We start from the raw sequence: 18980 nt of genomic DNA, 5'->3' as shown, positions 1-18980 counted from the left end.
AGTGCCATCTCCATGGCAAAAAGAGAATAGGACTTTTTCTTTTCAAAACATCTCTAAGTCCTCTGGGGGAGTAAAGCCCCACAGCGGGGCTTGGCAGTAGTGTGCTCCCCTCCCCCATGACAGGAGGGAGAGTGGGGCGGATGGCTGAGAAGAGACCATACCCCGCCCCTGGGCAGGTGGCACGTTTAATTCACCACCAGGAGCAGGAAAGAGACCAGCCGCCACAGGCTTTCTGCACGAGCTTTTCACACTGCACAGGAAGGGATGCTATTCTCACCTTATTTCCAGAAGCTGCGGATGTGGAAGAAAATCATATGGGACGGACAGAAAGATGGGCAGAAAGGGCAGAGGGGAGTGCTGGGAGGTGTGCGGGATCTGTCACGTGGGTTTCCAGATCTGGGTCGTGTGTGAGATGGGCAGGAATCTGCACTGTCTCAGACACTGAAGAATAAAGGCCTGGAGCACTTGTAGGAAGGGACGGATGGAGGGGGCGTGAGGCCCAGGCAGGCGGAGGGGTTCCGTGAGGGGAGGCACAGCCTTGGAGCCAGGCTGAACTGATGGGGGTGTACTGGGGTCCCAGTCTAAGTCCAAGATGTGTCTGTGCACAGGAAAGGCCCCATACGCTGGGACCTTGAGGCCCCAAGGGGAGGAGTGATTCCGGGTGCCGCCCGGGAAAGGTCAGCAGACTGTACTCCTGGCTCGGCTCCCGGGGCTCACACTGGAGCCTGTGGAAACGAGGCAGAAACGGAGGGGATGTGGTAAATTGTCATGGGAGGAACTCTCTCAAAGTTGTCTGTGTCACTAGGAGCACAAGTGGCCCTGTGCTGGGGCCCCTAACAGAGTGACACACAGCCAGGGGAGAGAGATGCTCTCCTCCTGCGATGGGTTACACGGACATCAGCAGGACTGCAACAGTGTCGGGGGGGGGGGGGCAGTGCCCCTAGGAGCGGGGATGGAACAAGTGTGACGGTGCCCACACAGTGGGCAGGAGGAGTTAACCCACAGGTGCCCCATGTGATGGACTGGCCCGGTCTGTGAGTGCATACAAGATGGCCTGAGGTTTCCAGAAGTTCTTGATAAGGCTTTGGGAGCACTTTGCAGGGGCCTTGGGTCCTGCATCAGTGACTAGAGGTGAGTATCAAGGAGACCAGGTGACAGGTGGGAGTGGTCACCAGGTCCCTGTGTGGTCAGACATGCACAGCTCATGGCTGGAGGTCTGGGGCCAAGGGTCAGGCCTCAGGTAGGAACAGGGGTCAAAACAGGAGAGGAGGACAATTAGGAGGAAGCTGTGCTTTGGGGAAACTGAGTCAGGTGGGGTTTCTCAGAAGCAGGTAGTGGTGGGGGTGGTGGAGGTCAGAGGGCCTGGCCGGGGCCTGTTAGTGGAGGATCATTGTCTGGTCGGTGGCAGCAGCTGGCAGAGGTGCCCTCCAGGGCTGGCAGAGAGGATGGGGCTTTGCTTTCTCATCCTCAAAGGCCCTGCGATGCAGAGGCCCATCCGGGGACACTGTTATTCTTAAAGGAGATGACAAATGAGGATTTGTGTCCCGCAGTTTTTGTAGATTTGTTAGACAAGGAGGTGAGTCAAGGTACTTTGGGATTCTTCCAACAGTGGAAAGCAGTTGGAATCAGGTCCATCAGAGCCAGTTCATCTTTCATCTGTGTCTGTGGTGGCTGGACATGGCATGGAGGAAGGGCGGGGGAGGGGAGACGGACATTGGCTCCACTGCGTTGTTGGCCCAAGCTCCAGCTGGGGCCTGGGGAGCTCTTCCAAGGACCTGTCCAGATTCCTTCTAGCTTGTTAACCCCCTGAGTCTGAGAACTGGGCCTGGAATTGCCACTGGGTAGTAGGACTGTGGGGGATGCAGCTCAAGCTAGGGGTGGGTGAGTGACTGCTGATGGAACGGGGCAGTGTCCGCAGAATGACGGCTCCAGGCGCCTCGGAATCCCGAGTGAAGTCTGCACTCACCGGACCTGGGAGGTGGCTGTTTGGTTCCCCCTTTCAGGTGAGAAAGCTGCAGCTGGGAGCTGGCAAGTGTTTGGTCCAAAGTCCTGCAGCCAGTAAGTGACCAGCTAGGATTGATGGCGGCCCTGATATCAGTCCCCCTACATTAAACCCAGCATATGTGGGGTTAAAACCAAAGCACTCTTTCCCTGCTTACTCTCCAGCTCCCTGGCTCCAGAATCCACTATCCACCATGGATACAAACAGCCAAGGTCGCCCACCTGGGTTCCTTATCATTTCCTCTGCCTCCCAAGGTCAAATGCAGGCTGCTGGGAAACCTCTGAGCAGCAAGGCCACTGACTCCCCCCACCTCTCTACAAGCAGCCACATTCCTCATAAAACCTTTAAAACCCCTCTCCTCCCTTCTTTCCGGGAGACGAGACAAAATGAGACAAATTTGAGGGCTCACTCTCATCTCCCAGCTGATGTCATGCAAAATAAAAACGCGTTCCTCGCCATAAGCCTGGTGTTCCAGTTTTATTCGCCCCTCTCGTGTGGGGGGTAGGGAACCTACACTTGGTAACAGGAGCTGGCTCCAGAACTCTGCTCCGCTCTGTGTCCTTGCCGCTCTGCCCAGGGAGGGCCTCCGTGAAGCTGGCGACGGAAGCCTTGCCTTTGGGTTGTGACTCATCACTTAGCTGTTAACCTCACTTAACGTTTCAGAGCCTCCATTTTCCTGTCTGTGAAAATGGGAGGATACGTGGAAAGACAGCAGCAACGCAGGAGCAGCCCTGGCAAAACTTTGCAAACCATGAGAGGCCTTAGGAGTGTGAGGGCCCTGGAAGCCACAGGCCGCCTGGGCCTGGGCCGGGAGAAGGCGGCGGGGTGGGGGCGTGGAGGCAGAGACTGGCCTGCGGCTGTGAGCTGGGCCGGTGGGGAAGCCTGCCTGGACCCATTCTGAAGCTGGCAAGTTCATCGGCCCCTTTTTGACCCTTTCCTTCCTCCCTTGCAGAAGCAGGTCTTGGCTGTCAGTCCCACTGAATCCTCTCCCTTGCCCTTTTCTCTGGGTTTTACTGGAGGTTGGCTGGCCACAAACTTCCCACAAGTGTGAAGAATGAAAGCCTGACACTCGGCCTGCCCTCTCCCGGCCTCCCGGGAAAATCTGCATTTTAATGGCGAGGGGATTAGCTGCCCGAACCTGAGCCACGCAGAGGAGGGAGTCTCCGGTGGCCCAGTTCTCAGCCTCAGGGGCAGGAGGTGGGGGTGTCAAGACGGCCCTGCCAGGGCCTCCTGGCTCCCATCCGGGGTCTCCGCAGGATGGGCAGACTCTGTGGGGCCTGGCTTCTGAGAGCCGGGCCAGGCTCCAGGCAGATCCCCGAGGTCTCTCGCCTCTTCACCCGCAACACACACAGGGATGGGCCCCCTCTCTACCCTCTTCTGTGGAGCCTGGATCCTCCCCAGTGCTGGCCCGGGACCCAGGGCCACCTCCCCTCCTGCCAGCTCATTTCCCTGCACCATCTGACCCTGGACTAGCTACGAGGGAGGAGAAGGCTGCAGGAGCAGCTGGCCGGCCTCTGGGAGGTGGAAACAAGGTCCAGGCTGGGGGAGCAGAGCGAGTAGCCCCCGGCAGCATTCTGGAGCAATTTCTGAATTACCTACTGGCTGGAGACCAGAGGCCAGAGCGGGCCTGGGCTGGCCCTGCTGGCTGAGGCCCTCTAGGAGCCTGCCTCTTGGCTCCGAGGCCTCCCTACCTCCTGCCCTCCAGCGCCCGCTCCTCTCTGCAGCCTCCTCCAATGGCAAGTTCCAGCAAAGGGTGTCATCAATGCTCTCCATTTGTGGAGGAGGCAACCCAGGGCCTCAGGAGGAGGGCATGTCCTCCCCTGACCCCTGCCCTTCCTTTCTTCTGGCCTCACCTGCAACCTGTTGAGCTCAGGGCTGCTCTTTTTCTCTCATCTCTTCCAGAAACACAGATTCCATCTGGCCAAAGTCAAGAGGAGGCCTCTGCAGTTTCTCCACCTTCGTCAGTGGTGCTTCCGGGAGGAGGATGGACTGGCTGCTCCACCACCCTCCCGTTCTGTTTCCCAGATAGGAAGGTCCTTTGTGTATAAACGTGCTCTCCCTCAGGCATGACTGGCTACATAATTTGTGGGGCCATTTGTTAACAAATCGTTAAGAATTTTAAGCCGGTGACAACAGAGCATGACACAAGCCCCAGGCCCTTCTAAGTACAGGGCCCCCCGTGTGACTGCACTGCAGAGGTTGCTCCCAGAAAACCCTTGGCCGTCCTCAGCCTCACCCCCGGTGGGGCCTCTCCTGGACCGCAGAATGTCTTGGAGACCCTGGCTGAAAGGCAGGTTTGGGCACTCATCTCCCACGTCGTACACTGTCCTCAGTGGCATGTCTGATGCCCCACCCTGACCTCCCTCCCAGGGAAACTGAGGCAGCAGGGAGGCCTGAGCCTCACGATCCTATGCAGTACCACCCATCCCAGATGACCAAGGGATGCCTGGTGGTGGTGACTGGGTCCAGGGGCTCCCCTCAGCTGCCCATGGTATGCCAACCCCAGTGGTCTGGGGGGTAGAGGGAAGTGGATTGCGGAGAAGTTGCTGCCCTGGCCTTCTGCTCCCCACTAGTGTCACTCTTCCTGAGGGCAGGGTGTGGGGGAGTTCCGGGTTGCTATGCTGGCTGCAGGCTGGGCCTCAGTGCAGCCAGGCCTGGTTGTTTTGTTCTTTGTCAGCAATGCACAGCAGCTGGCTCAGCTGCCACCTGGCAGGGTGACCGCCCTTGGGGCTGTTCAGCCTCCTGAGCCAGGGGGACAGTGGGGGCCGGGGTCCAGGAGTGGACTGACTTGGAAACGCTGCTTGACCCTGGCTGCGATGGCTGGGCCGAGGTCCGGGAGAGCAGGCGGGCCCTGCCTGGGGACTGGAAACCATCCCTCCAGTCGCAGGGAAGTGCCAGGGCCAGAGGGAAGGTGGGCCCGACAGCAACTGGAAAGCGGCCCCTGCTCTGCCCCGGCAGGCTCCCAGCTCCCAGGCCGCAGCCAGCACACACTCCTTTCTGCAGCCTCATCCCCAGGCTTCCAGGCCTGCCGCCAGCCTCAGCAGGACAACGCCCACCACCTTCGTTAGGGAGCACCCAGGCAGGGCCTGGCCGGGGGCCGAGCGAGCGGCCTATGCGCGGTGTCCTGTTTATTCCCACAAAAGCCACGGGAGGTAGGTCCTACGAGGACAATATGAGATTAACTGAGCAACTGGTTCCAGGCCACACGGCTGCCACGTGAGCCCGTGCTGTGCTCTCCCTTCACGGCGTCGTTACAATGGCCACGTCCGGGTGGCTATTTGTGGAACGTGCGCCTCTGGGATCAGCACTCTAAGCTCTAAGCTCTAAGTGCTCTAGGCTCTGCTCCTCAAGCAGAGCTGCCATTTGCCCTCATGTCTGGCTGATGGCCATGTTCACTCCTAGTGCCCCACACAGAGTAGGTCCTCCATAAATAATAAGGGAAAGAAGGAAGGGAAGGAGGGAGGAAGGATGGAGGATGGAAGGAGGTGTTTGAGTCAGGATTGCAACACAGGCCAGCCTGATGCCAAGCCTGTGCCCCTAACCACTTGGCTATACTACCTCCCTCTCACCAGATGGCTCCGTTGATACACTTCTGCCAGGCGAGTGCAGGTCCTTGTAGCAAACCCAAATGGAGCTCTGCACCCAGCCCAGGCTGGGAAGGGCGCAGGACTGACCTTGGCATCACGGAAGGAGTTTGGGGAGAGGGGGACGAGACCCTGTCACCCTCCCCAGCCCATCAGGAGTCCTCACCACTGAGGCTTCGGGGAGGCCCCTCCATGGGAGACCCACTGGTGCAGCTGGTTCCTGGCTGGCTGATTGCCTCCCTGGCCCCGGAAGGCAGGAGTCTCTGGGTGGGCTGGGTAGCAGGAAGTGCTTCAACAGGGAGATCTTTTCTGGAAGAAACACCTGCATTTATAGCGTCCAGTCTTGCCTCGTGGGACAGTTCAGACCTCGGCTTTCCTGGTGCACTTGGAATTTCTGCTTTCATAGCTTTGCTGGAGTCCCAGCCTCTGTCGTCTCAGGCATCCGTGGGTGTAACCCCCAGACATGTTTATCCTGGGCGCTGCCAGGCTGCCGGGCGCTGTGTCTGCTGGAGCAGCGCTCAGGAAACCCCGCAGCTGGGCCGCCGAGGGCAGGGATCTGCCCACTCTCTCTTCCATCCTTTAAGCGTATCCATGAAACATCTCTGAGCCCCAACTCTGTCCCAGGCTTGGTGCTAAGCATGGAGATCCGTGGATGGGAACACAGCCCCAGACCCAAAGGGCTCACAGTCCAGTAGGGCAGGGCCATGTGTCACCAGACAGTGGACACACAGAGTGATGGTGTGTGCAGGGAGCACGGGGAGGTGGCCTGTGTCTCCTAGGTGGCTTTGGGTTGCGAGTAACAGAGAGGGGGGCCCTGCTGTGAGACTGGATGTTTAGCATACCCCTCCCCTGTCCCTTTCTTCCTCTGTCACCTTTGCCCTCGGCCCACATGCACCTTCCTTGTCCTGCCACCCACCCACACTGTTCTTGGGAAAGGCTTCGGGTGAGTCTTTTTTGCGTGGCCACTTGCCTCAACTGCCTTCCAGAAGCCCACACTCTGGGGTCTCCTCCTGCCCTTCCTGGCTGGGCTCTCCCTCTCAGCCCCCTTGCTGGTTCTTCTTGCAGCCTCCTTAAGAATTCTGGGGTTCCCAGGGCTCAGGCCTTGGTCCCGTCACTTCTCCGTCCACACTCAGACCCTCAGGAACTCGTCTGGTCTTGTGGCATTACATGCCATCTATAGGTCCAGCACTCCTAAACACACACCCTATCTAGACCCCTCCCCCGAAGCCCGTTCGTGGATTTCTGACGCCTGCTCGACCCCTCTCTGCAATATCTAATAGACACCCCTAAGTTCGTCCTGAGTTTCTTTCTCTCCACCCCCAACGCCCACATCTGCTCCACCAGAGTGTTTCCCATCTCAGTGATGGAGATTTCATTCTTCTAGTTGCTCAGGGCCCAAACCTTGGGCTCATCCTTGACTCCTCTCTTTTTCGCACAGTCCATGTCCTGTCTGTTGGGGAATCTTGTTGGCATCACCTTTAAATATATTCAGGACCCACCCACACCCATCACCCCACTGCTTCCACCTTCAGCTCCAGCCTGGATTCTTGCAATTGCCTCTCAAGGGGTTTCCAGATTCCATCCTTGACTTCCTAAAATCTATGCTCAACACAGCAGCCAGAGTGCCCTTTGAAAAGAGGTCAGAGTATGGCACGCCTCTGCCCCCACCCGTGCAAGGGTGCACAGCACCCAGACCCCCACCTGATCTGGCCTGTTCCCTCTGACCTCCCCTCCCACCACGCTCTCCCTCCTTCAGTGCCCCAGCCCCTCACTGATCCTCGGACACACCAGGCACGTTCCTGTCTGGGGGCCTTTGCTCAGCCTAGAAAACTCTTCCCCCAGATATCCACATGGCTCTTCCTCACCACCTCCAAGTCATTGCTCAAATATCCCTTCCCACCTGTTTCAAATTGCAACCTGTCCCCTTCAAGCCCAGCAATGACCCTCCTGAACCTCCTTTCTCAGCTCTATTTTTTTCCCCATAGCACTTACTGTCTTCTGACATACTGTATGATTCACTTATTATAGTTATTAAATTTAACTGAAGTCACTTACGCTTTAGTATAAATATATGTACGTGCTGTCTCCCTGACTTGCATTCTAAATTTCTTTCCCCACTAATTTCAAGAACTTTTTCCTGCATCATAGTGCCCTTGAGAAGGGCATTTTTGGGGCCTGTGAGATTTACAGTCTTGAAGTAAGCCAAGTGGATGGAGGACCCACTGTGGAGCCACGAATCAAGGAAGGAGAAGACCCAAGAACTGACTCCTGCCCTCAGAAAAGGCAGAGGGGGTGGAGGCAGCAGCCCCGGAGCATGAGAGACAGGGAGAGACAGCGCCCCTCACACGTTCGTGGGGCGACTGCGACTGCTGGCGGCTCCAAGGACAGCGGGAGGAGAGAGGCGTGGAGAAATAGACGGGCGGCTGACAAGGGCACAACCCTTGGAGTTAAGTCCTTTCAGCCTGTTTCCGTGGCAGGATGAGCTCAGGAAGCAAATGAGGCTCTGCATTCGGAAGGTGTCCGGTCGCTGTTGGAGGAGATGCCGGCGGACGTGAGTTCCGGAGAAGCTGACGACGCTCCGGCTGTGGGGAGCCTGGCTCCCTGAGGCCCCTTCCGAGGCCCTGGGAGGACTTGATGTTATGCCATTGTCAGCTTTTAAAAAATGTGTCCTTTGTTGTGATTTTTTCCCTCCTTCTAAATGAACATCCACTTTCCATACCTAACGTTGCACTTGTAAATTCGTATTTTTTAAAAGAGGCCCCCAAATTGTACAAGCTCAGCCCTCGCAGAACCAGGCAGGTGGAGAGTTCTGGCTCAGGCTCCGCCGGGGTGACCGTGTCACTGAAGTCAGCGGCATTGCGTTCAAGCACCTAATAAGAATTCGATTTTCCTGCGTCAGTTTCGGGGGCTCTTTTCATTTTCTGTGCTTCCCCCAACCCTGCCTTGGAGAGCTGAAGACGCTCGGCCGAGTGGGAGGACTTGTGAGATTGGGGTGCTCTCTGCTGGGAGAGCCGAGGTACAGCCAGGAGAGAGGTAGAGCCTGGAGGGGCGGCAGCAAAGCCTGGCTGGGCTGTTAGGATGCTGGCAGGAAGGCAGGTGGGGCCGGGCGTGGGCACAGAGGCAAGCCCCTCTCGGTGGGCACAGACACCCTCTTGTTGGGCATGGACATATTCGAGCACACATCATGTCTCTATAATTCAAATGTGACCATGCTTTTGTGTACGTGTTCCCTTTCCACCGCACCTGGGCTGACACCACCTGGAGATACTGCAATTCAGTTCTGACACCAACCCCCCCGGAGACAGCGTCAGACTCCACAGGTTAAGGGCTCAGTCCTCCCACAGACTTCCCCCACTTCAGATGCCAGCGGTAAGTGGGGTCCCCAGGACACCTGCACTTCTGAAGCCGGCTACAAAGTAGCGGGGTCCCATGACCTCCTCAGGTTTGATGATTCACTGGAATGACTCACAGAACTCACTCAAAGTGTTGTACTTACAATTACAGTTTCACTATAAAGGATACAACCCGGGAGCAGCCGAATGCGCAGACATACAGGGCAAGATCTGGAAGGGAGGGCAGAGCTTCCGTGCCCCCGCCCTGTGGGGTCAGGTGCGTCACCCCCCTGGCACATTGATGTGTTCACCTCCCAGGAAGGGCCACTGAGCCCCAGGGTCTGGAGTTTTCATGAGTGATGAGCACTGGCCGTATGATTGAGCTCCGTCTCCAACCCCCTCTCCTTCTGTTGGCTGAAAGTCCCAACCTAGACTCACATGGCTGGTCTTTCTGGTGACGAGCTCCCTCCTGAAGCTCTCTGGGGGCCCAGCCTGAGTCACCCCATTAGCATAACAAAGACACTCCTGTCACTCAGGAAATTCCAAGGGTTTTTGAAGCTGGGTGGCAGGAACTGGGAAAAACACCTGCTTACGTTCTTGATTATTCCACACGGACACATGCACAAGAGGTATGTCTCATTCATCCTGGTCCCCACAGCAGGCAGCAGGGCAGCCCCACTCTAGGTCATCCACAGATGCCCTAAGGTGGTGGCAAATCAACAAACAGCCCTCCAAGGGTCACACCATTGTCCCTCCTTAAAAGACACCACTGAGCCCCAGAGTGCCCCCATCCCACCCCCAGCTGTCCTCGGCTTCCCTTCCTCTCCAGGATGTTTCCTGAAGAAGAACTGTTCCTTTCCTCTAGTTCAAGGCCGCTGGTCGGCAGCCAGGGTTTAGGACGCTGACTTGCCTTGCCAATCATTGTATTCTTTTGTTTAAAACAAAACAAAACCAATCTCAAGTGCCCACTTGGCAAGGCAGGTCTGGTCCCCTGAGGACACCGCAGCTGCCACCACGGCCACACAGCAGAGGCTGCAGCTCGCACCACTGACCCGCAGGCTCTCACCCTGAGCAGCCCCACCAGCATCGCCACCATCATTGCCCTGAGGACTCCCTCCAGCTGCAGGGCCTCAGCTGCCAGAGGGAATTCTCCGCGGGCCTTGGTTCTTTGGGGTGCCAGCTCCTGCATCCAGCTCAGGGAGTCAGTGTCTGGTGTGGGCATGATCCTATGTCCCCGCCACAAGTCACAGCTGCCCCTCCCAGGGCCTGTAAGGTGGGGCCGAGGAAGGGAGTTCAGACCTCAGCAGCCAAGAAAAATGCCAGGTGTCCACTGTGGGCCCTGCATTGCCCACACAGGGCGGCTGCTCCCCGGTCCCTCCACCTCCCTCCAATTCTTAAGATTCAGGACAAATTCTTTGGATTTTATGCAAGCCTTAAGCCAAGCCTGAGGTCAGAATGCTTCCCATGGTGTTTCAAAGGCCCAGTACTTGGATATTTCACATGCATGATCTTAGGAAACTTTCACAGCAACCCTGTGGGGGAGGGTTACCGTTATCTTCTCTATTTATAGATGAGGGAATTGAGATTCAGAGAGGTTGAGAGACTTGCTCAAGGTCACAGAGCTGACAATTAATGAAGCCAGGAAGAATTCAAACCTAGAGCTGTCACATGCCAGAATTTGCTTGCTTAACCGCTCTGCGATTCTGGTACACAGCCGTTCCACGCTCCTTCTCCCACCCCACCTCTCCTGGTGCGGTTCAGCAATGCAGGGGGCAGAGAGAGCATATCAACCTGGCCTGGTGAGATCAGCCACAACGGAGCTCACCTTTGCCTCCCTCCCATGGGCCAGTCCAGCCTGGCCTGGCACTCTTGCTATCAATTGAGTCATTACTTTGTTGCAGAAAGAATGTAACCAGAGCAGGTGCATTTAAATTCCCCCCTGTTGATACAGAGCTGCCTGGAAGCCACAGAGGGGCAGGGAAGTGCAGTGGTTGAGACCTCAAGGAGCCAGAGCCACATTGCCAGGGTCTGAATCTCGGCCTTGCCAATTACTAGCAGGAGCCCTTGGGCGAGGTGCTTAACTTCTCCGTGCCTCCATTTCCCCGACTGTGAAGTGGGGGTGATGGCAGACCTCATAGCACAGGGTCACGCTGAGGAGGCTGAGTTAGTGCATTAAGCCAAACTGAGGTGGCATGAAGGAGGGGCATTTGCAGGGGGCTGTTTTCCCGGGGGGCTGCAGCCTGACCCCCTTCAGTGCTGGGCTTGTGGGCTAGCCACTCTGGGCCATCTTTGCCCTGATGGCCTCTCCTGCTCCTGCAAGGCCCTTCCACCTTGGTCTGGCGCCTCCTGACTCGGTGAGCTGACAAAGGGCAAGTCAGCCCACTGTCAGTGGGCAAGTTCCTTGCGCAGCCGCCCCCTCCCCCCCCCCCCCCCCCCATGGAGCACAACTCTTGTGGCCTTACCCAGCTCCAGGGTGGGCTGACGGTGGGAGGAGACTGAATGTTTATGGTGCTTTTACTGAGCGCCTGATTTTCTTCCTGGCAGCAAGCGTGTAAGGTGGCTGTTACTAACCCTGATTCTCAATGAGGACACAGAGCCTTGGAGAGGTCTGCCCAGGTGTCAGGCTGCTGGACGCTTCGGGGCTCAGATGTCATGCCAGGCTCCTCATGGCGGAAGTTTGGGAGATCAGAGAAAATGTACTGCAAAGATTGCCCAGCAATCTGTAAGAGCTCGGGGCTCTCACGACGACTTTTGGAGCTGACCTGACACCTGGTGGCCACAAGTGAGAATTACCCCACCGTGGGGAAGGCGTCGGGGCTGCTGCAGGCAGGGTTTGGGGGAGGCGTCCTTCATTTAACTTGCTGGTGGAGATGTCAAGGGGTAGCCCAAAGGGTCAGAGTGGAAGGGGAGATTTTAGCTTTCCCATAGCTCCATCATTCCCCCAAAGCTACCCAAACAAAAAATAACATCTGATACGAAAATTGTTGCGTTTTCATTTTTATGCCAAAGATGAATAAAAGCATCTTGAGAACTTTGCTGTTTTTGTTGATCCATAACCTATATCCCATGACAAATTTTGGTACTTCGTGGCCTCGTTATCTTCAGGGTTCCACGACACCAGCAGCTATTGAATCCTTAGTTACGGTCAGGGGACGTGATGGTCTTTTGGATCATAATAGACTTAGGAGACAGCGTTCATGACTTCAAGGGGGTTCGATTCATTCGGGGAGTTGGAGCAAAGACGTCTACCTACCCTGATGTGTATGAGCGATGTGAGTTTCATCCCACAGACTGCTCACTGCATTTCTTTTTCTTTTCATCATCCTAATTTTGCCTCTGAGCCCCTATTCCACCCAATTAACGAAAATTCAACTCCAGGCTAGAACCCTGAACAAGGAAGGAAGAGGGGAAAATATGGTGCATGGGAGGGGGGAACATAAATTATTTACAATAATGATTCTGCCACCTGCGCAGAGAGGCCTCAGCATCGCCTCCATCCTCAGTGAAGAAGCCGAGTGAAATCCAAGGGCTGGTGCCTTGACGACCAATGCTGTTCCAGCGGTCCTCTGGGGCGCCAAAGTGTTGGTTCCTGGATGCGCCCCCATCAAGCCCCCACTTTCCCACCACTTGCCCCAAACAATTGCCAGGTGATCATGTCTGTTCATTCCACAGGTATTTATTGAGCACCTACTGTGTGCCAGGTGCTGTGCAGGTGCTACAGAGATGCTTGGGACAATTGCTGGCCTTGTTCGTCCACAAAGACACTGGTGAGGTTAATCTAAACCCTTTAAGGTCCCCATTCCCCCACCTGCTCAGTGCCTGGTCCTCTTGGCTGTTCTTGCTTTTTAGCTAAGCTCCTCATATCTCCCCCGTTTCCCAAGGAGTTTTGAAAAGAAACATAGCACGGTAGATCCCTGGGACAGACTGGGCAGCCTTTATTTCAGCTGTCCCACTTTTCAGGTGGAACCATGAGGCTCCAAGTTCAGGTGGCCAGGTAGTGCCAGGCCACAATTAGATGTCGGGTCTCTCAGTCTCCTGTCCTGGGCTCTCTCCACGTGAGCCCTCTGCACCTGCTCCAGAAGGCGCCTGTTCTCATTTCCTGAGCATCTGTTCCCTCTACCACTGCCTCCCGCATCTCAGAGATCTCTCCCCTTGACACAGTTTGCATTGACTGGAACCACTGCTTTTGTGTGCTGACCTCCCCATTGCTCTTTTCCTGCCTCCTAGCAACCCCGTTGCATTTCCAATTTGTCTTCTAGGCCGCCAAGCACGCGCCCCCTGGTGGTCACTAGAACCAGAGGGCGCCCCTGGTGAAGGGCACACCAGCCTCCCGGTGACACGGAGACCAAGCCAGACTTTATTCACCTGCTTGCTCACAGTCCTGGCCTCGGTGTCTGTGCACAGAGTTTCCAGCCAGCTCTCCGCCTCCTCCTTGCCGCCATCCGACTTGCCAGGACTTCTCCTCGCTGAGACTTCTTTCCAGACCAGACTTGTTGCTATGGCTTCGCCATTTTCAAGAGACTGGTTTGAAAGGTAAGCAGGTAGCACTGAGCGCCAGTGCAGCCTCATGGCTGGTTGACCAGCGTGTTTAGATAGGCTCAAATCCAAGAGAGCCTGCGTGAACCCACCCTCCTCTTGGCAGTGCTCTGATCGTGGGTAAGGCTCGGGGTCGGCCCGGGGATGGGGCAGAGAGCTGGTTCATGTTGTCAGCAGATTTAAATTTTAGAATGTGCACACGCTTTGACCCAGCAATTACCCTGACCCCACTCCACCGAGCCCGTTAGAGAAACGCGTGCACGCGAACACTCCATCAAAAGGATGTTGGTGACAGTATTTGTAGTAGCAAAACATTGGAAATAACGTAAATGTCCATAAAAATGAGATTAACTTATGAGACTCCTGTACTATGAGATACCATATGGCAGCTAAAACAGACTGAGATGGAGCTCAGTGTATTAATATACCATAAGGCAAAGCAGGTTCAGAGGAGCCAAGAAGATGATTCTACTTATGACAAATAGGAAGCCCTGTAATGTGAGTGTGTGTGTGTGTGTGTGTGTGTGTGTGTGTATGGGGGGGGGTAAAATAATATATAACAAAATACACGTGTACTTTGAGCCTGTCATATGCCAGATAGTGTTCTAAATGCTTTACAGACATTACTCCATTTAATCCTCAAAACCTCCTATGCCATGGGTATTATTATAAGCCCCATAATACAGATGGGGAAACTGAGGCACAGGGAGATTGGGTAACTTGCCCAAGGTTCCACAGGAGTGGAGCCAGGATTGGAACTCAGGTGTTCTGACCCCAGAGCCTGTTTTTAACCACTGTGGCACACACTCACTCGCATACGCACATTCTTGATTGCGAGTCCGTGGGAAAAGGTATGGAGACGTGCACCTGAAATTGCTCACGAGAGCTCTCTAGGAGGCAGAGAGAGCTGTGGGGTGGGGAGATAAAAGAGGACCTTCACGTTCTCCTTGCTATACTTCTGTGGGTTTAGAATTTTCACAAGCAGATATTATTTGTAAAAAAAAATGAAAATAGAAAATTCCTGCAACAAGAAAAATTACAACTCTGCCCTCTAATCAGAACTAATAGAGCTGCGGTGTGTGACCGGAGGGCAGTTTGGACTAATAAAGTGGTGGTGTGTGATCTGAGGGGCAATTTGAGGTGCCCACGAGAGCCCCCTACTCGGATCCTGAGACGCGGGGACCCTGGCCCCAGCTCTGCCTCTCGATGGCTGTGTGACTTCATCTGCAAAGCTAGAGGGTTTGCTGGACCCAGAACCTGGTCTCTTGACCTCCACCTTGGGCCTTCCCACCAGCATCCCAAAGGAGAGAGATGCCACGTTAGGAACAGCAAGCGGGGACATCGGCACAGAGACACACAAGCCGCACTAGAGGGAGTGGGCATGGTGTAGGGAGGATGTGAGCCTGAGCCATCCTTGGGGGGCCCCTTGCTGGATGATAGTGTCATGCCTGAATGACACCACCGTGTCAGTTCCTTATGTGCATTTCCCCCAGGTGATCCTTACGAAACCCTCTTGGGTGCTGTGGCTACCACCCCCTTCTAAAGATTCAGAGACTGAGAGCCCTGCACACGCCACACTCTGAACGAGAGTAGGGTTTGCAGCTGGGCAAGTCTGTCCTTCCCGTCTGCACTGTGGCTTCTCCACGTGGAGACGCTATTCGAGGCTCAGGACAGAGGCATTGGGGGATGGCTGTGGGGCAGGACCAGAGAGGCCTCCTCACAGAGCTCCTTAGGGACCCTGCAAGACATGAAGTCATGTGGGAGCCAAAAGCAGACCCACTGGGGTCCTGCGGCCCTGGCAAGGAGGGCTGGTATGGAACCACTCAGACCTGGGTTCAAAGGCCACCGCTGCCGCTTCCTGGTTGCAGGCACTTAGGTTCTGGGCTTCCCTTCGCTGGAGCCCAGTCTCATCACTTACAGCCTGGGGGTGAGCACAGCATGGCCGGCCGGCATAGGGCCCTGTGAGAGGACAGGCGCCTGTGCCTGTTAGGGACCGGCAGAGCTGCTGGCACGTGGAGAGGGCTCAGGGGGGTTGGTTTCTGTTATTACTATTGTCAGGGTCCTTTTCTGTCTCTTCAAGGAGGTCAGCCTGTCACGACCTGCGTGACTCCCTAAGCCACAGCAGAGCTGGATGGCCTGAGGCTCCCCAACGTACCGGCTCATGCTTTAGTCCCCTGTCCTCTGGACTGTGTCTATGTGACACCCCCCGCCTGAGTGATACCCTCTCTTTGGGCTACTGTGATACCTGGCACAAATCCCCATTACCCCTCTCACCACGCCGGGGCCTAACTGTTTGCTCCCTGTGTCACCTCCTATTCGGCTGTGAGCCCTGTGCCCCAGAATCTGCCCCACAGCCAGCGGCAGTATATGGCTGAGGCCGAAGCTCTGCTGAGAGCGAATGGAAGAGGAGGAGGAGGGTAAATAGTGGCCTGGCCTTGGGGTCCAGGCCAGAGGAGCCACCTGCTGCAGGGGAGGCCAGGCGGGGGACGTCACACCTAATAAAATGAAGACAGGGTGGCACCCAGAGCCCAGGTCCACCCTGCCAGGGCGCCTTACAGAGAACTGGGGACCTCCCCGCGGCAGAAGTTGGAGAGGCATGGGCCGCAGGGCCCGGGCTGACCTGAAGTTCACCATGCCGGTCTTCTCGTCAATCTTCTTTATCAGCTCCCTGATTTGGGACCGGTTTAAGGGGACTTGCTTCTGCTGAGGAGGTGGATGGAACAGGCCAGGTTAATGGAGCTTTCTGCTTACCCCTCTCCAGGCCTCCCCACCACACACGCGCGCGCGCACACACACACACACACACATGCACACACACACTCTACATAAAGCCTCACTCCTCTTGGGACCACGGCTGACAGAACGTCCCCTCCTGACCCCTGTCTTGCCGGGCCCAGCTCCTCCCTAGGGCTGCTCTGACCACGGGCCTCTTCCAGTTGGCGTTTCAGGGGCCTCAGCACCTTCGTCATATTGGGGGTTGAGTGGGATTCCAGGCAAGAGGAGAGGGCCAAAGGTGGACATACTGGGGCTCTGGGATGTGTCTCTTTTCCCACTCCCTTTGTGTGTCTGCCCAGTAGCCAACTGCGATGGGAGAAAGACCTCTAAGATGAAGAGTGTGTGTCTTCATGTGGCATCTTGGGTCCTCGGTGGCATCAAGTCTACGGAACAGAGAACGACTTCAGCAGGGGGTCGAGGGAGTCTGAGATTTCCCTCTGGGTCTGGATAAGTGAGGCAGATAAATGGCTTCTCACAGACAATCCCGGGAAGCTCCATGAAGTGCTTGTGCTTTGTCTCTGTCTGTGTGTCTGTCTCTTGTGCTCTCTCTCGCTCGCTCTCTCTCTCTGTCTCACACACACACACACAGTGCCTGCGGCCACTGGGGATCAGCATACCTGTACCATAGCTTTCCGGAATTCGCCTACAGGCATCCTCATCGTTCTGGTAGGGTTCAAGTTCTTGAGGAAGTCCACTACCGTGATTTTGTGCTGGTCTGCATAGCTCTGAGAGAAGCAGGGACACCAGGAGCAAACACTTGACCTGGTAACATCTGTAACAACACCCCTTCCCCTCCCACCAAAGGGTGGTGGGCGCTCCCAGAGCCAGCAGGCGGAGGGGCAGTGAGAGAGGACAGACTGGGGGTGTAGATCAAGAGTCCCGCCCACGCCGAGGCCTGGCACCCTGCGGGCCACTGTGGTTCTGGGGTATGGCTCAGCTTCCAGAGCCCACACCCCCTGAGCAGGATCTCCATGCTGCTCCAAAGGTGGGAGGGTGGGAGTCGATGCGGTTGAGGCCCCCCAGCATTGAGGGGAGAGCGTGGGTGATCGTGTTCACACGTGTTACTAGGTTTGAAATTGCCTCCACTAAAACCAGTGTAGATGGTACACTGTGGATGGTGGGGGCCCTTGTTGGCTCCGAGACTGAAAGACCAAACCACCGCCACGTAGTGACACAGACAGGACAGGCTCTCGGAACTCATGGAATTCTCGCCACTTCACACAAGGGCTTATATGGAGATGTACTGTGTTAGAGCATTTTAAAAATAGTATTTCATTTTGAAAATATTACTCACATTGCAAGGTAATTTTATATTAGAAAGAAGTAAGTTAAAAATAACCCATGAATCCAATCCTATCGTCCAGAGGTAACATCTTGATGTGTATCCTATCTATCTATCTATCTATCATCTATCTATCATCTATTTACCTATCTAATGTCCATCTATCTATCCATCTGTTGAGCTATCCATCCATCCATCATCTTTCTACTGTACATGCAGTTTTATAAAATGCCCTGTACTAACGCATTGTGAGCACCTTTCACTGTCATTCAGATGTTCTTTTGGGGTCCTCTTTTTGCATCTCATAAGGCCCCGGCAGGGCCCTGCTCTATTGGTGGTATTCCTGCAGACATCCTGCTCCCAGAGGAACTCCTCAGGGATCCATCCTTGGTCCCCTTCTCCTTTCCCCACGCTGTCGTTTCTGGTGTGCACTGCCTCTCCCCACCTGGGGCGACCAGTTCTGCATTTTCAACTGCTGCTCACACGTCCATGCTGACGCCCCCCCGGCACCTCCATCCAACACATCCGAGGTGAGTCTCAGTGGGCTCGGTTCTGCACACTGTCACTGGGTGCTGTGTCAGATGCCATGGGTGAGCCCTCAGCACCCACTCCAGTCCCTTCACAGCATGCCTCTATAATGCAGAGGCCAGAAAGCCAAACATCAACTTTCCCCAAATCCCTTGACTTAGGGGTCGGCACGGGCTGGCTTTCACCAAGCACCTGTGTGAGGCTCGGGTGAGAGGTCTGATGTGGAGACAGTGGGCCGTGGGAAGATGTGGGGGTGGCTTCCTGATTCAGCGGGGGATTCCTCATCGGGCAGCTTCCTGATCGTGGCAGAAGCAGCACCTGGCCCGGCAACCCAGTTGGGGTGTTTGGGGAGCCATTTCTGGACCCTAAACCAGGAGTCTGTTTCTTCAGCCCTCCCAATGTTTCCGTGGTCTGTCTCCAGCAGTGCATCCCTCTTTGCTTAACCCACTAGAACGGATTCTGTCATCAGCAACTAAGGACCTTGAGCAGCGTAAGGGCCTGTTCCTTTGGTAGATGCCGTTGACGAGACTCAGCGCAGCTCCTGCCCTGGAGGATGCACAGTCTCGGGGTGAAAGGGTGAAGCAGAGGGCTGTGGGAGCACATGGCAAGGGGCAAGGGCATTTCTGCATCACTAGGGAATCTGAGAAGGGCTGTCCAAGGACGTGACATGTGACGAGAGACCTAGAGAATGAGTAGGAATGATGAGACAGAGGGCAGGAGGAAGTGCATTCTGGGTAGACGGACCTGCGTGTACACAGGCCTGGAGTTAAGAGAACTGATGCAGAGAAGGATGGAGGAATCTGGTGGGGCTGAAATGTGGAGAGCAAGGCGGGAGGATGGGGAGGGCTGGGGCTGGAGAGAGGCGGGGCCAGGGGGTGGCCCCCTTTCCCCATCCAGACTTCCCTACCTCTGGCAATGATACCATCTTTCTTTTGGTCCCT

The 18980-nt window shown here is 55.7% G+C and overlaps 2 protein-coding genes and 1 long non-coding RNA gene across 6 annotated transcripts in view; 2 read left to right on the top strand and 1 right to left on the bottom strand.

Annotated features, from left to right (window-relative positions):
* Window positions 1–4778, top strand: part of LOC139079291 (uncharacterized) — a 71567-nt gene extending 66789 nt beyond the window's left edge. Inside the window, exon 3 of the long non-coding RNA XR_011532795.1 lies at window positions 3905–4778. This is a non-coding gene — a long non-coding RNA (uncharacterized lncRNA). The remainder of the gene's footprint in view (window positions 1–3904) is intronic.
* Window positions 4779–12829: 8051 nt separating this feature from the next.
* The window catches only part of LRRC74A (leucine rich repeat containing 74A), a 30951-nt gene continuing 24800 nt past the window's right edge, over window positions 12830–18980 (bottom strand). For 2 of the 4 annotated variants that reach the window (XR_011532792.1, XR_011532793.1), the window contains exons 12-15: window positions 16847–16954; window positions 16075–16157; window positions 13284–13439; window positions 12830–12988 (exon numbers count right to left, since the gene is read on the bottom strand). Coding sequence is in view for 2 of the 4 variants with exons in the window: in XM_070593266.1 (XP_070449367.1) it covers window positions 13415–13439; window positions 16075–16157; window positions 16847–16954 (216 nt within the window). In the remaining 2 variants the exon portion in view is untranslated. Of the gene's footprint in view, window positions 12989–13252; window positions 13440–16074; window positions 16158–16846; window positions 16955–18980 lie in introns of those variants that run through there. The other 2 variants (XM_070593266.1, XM_008536347.2) reach the window with 1 other exon arrangement.
* Window positions 13317–18980, top strand: part of ANGEL1 (angel homolog 1) — a 66547-nt gene continuing 60883 nt past the window's right edge. The window contains exon 1 of the mRNA XM_070593264.1: window positions 13317–13451. The gene's annotated coding sequence lies outside the window, so the exon portion shown is untranslated. The remainder of the gene's footprint in view (window positions 13452–18980) is intronic.

The sequence above is a fragment of the Equus przewalskii genome, chromosome 25, assembly GCF_037783145.1.
Source record: "Equus przewalskii isolate Varuska chromosome 25, EquPr2, whole genome shotgun sequence".
NCBI lineage: Eukaryota > Metazoa > Chordata > Mammalia > Perissodactyla > Equidae > Equus > Equus przewalskii.
This window is presented reverse-complemented; position numbering and strand designations above follow the sequence as displayed.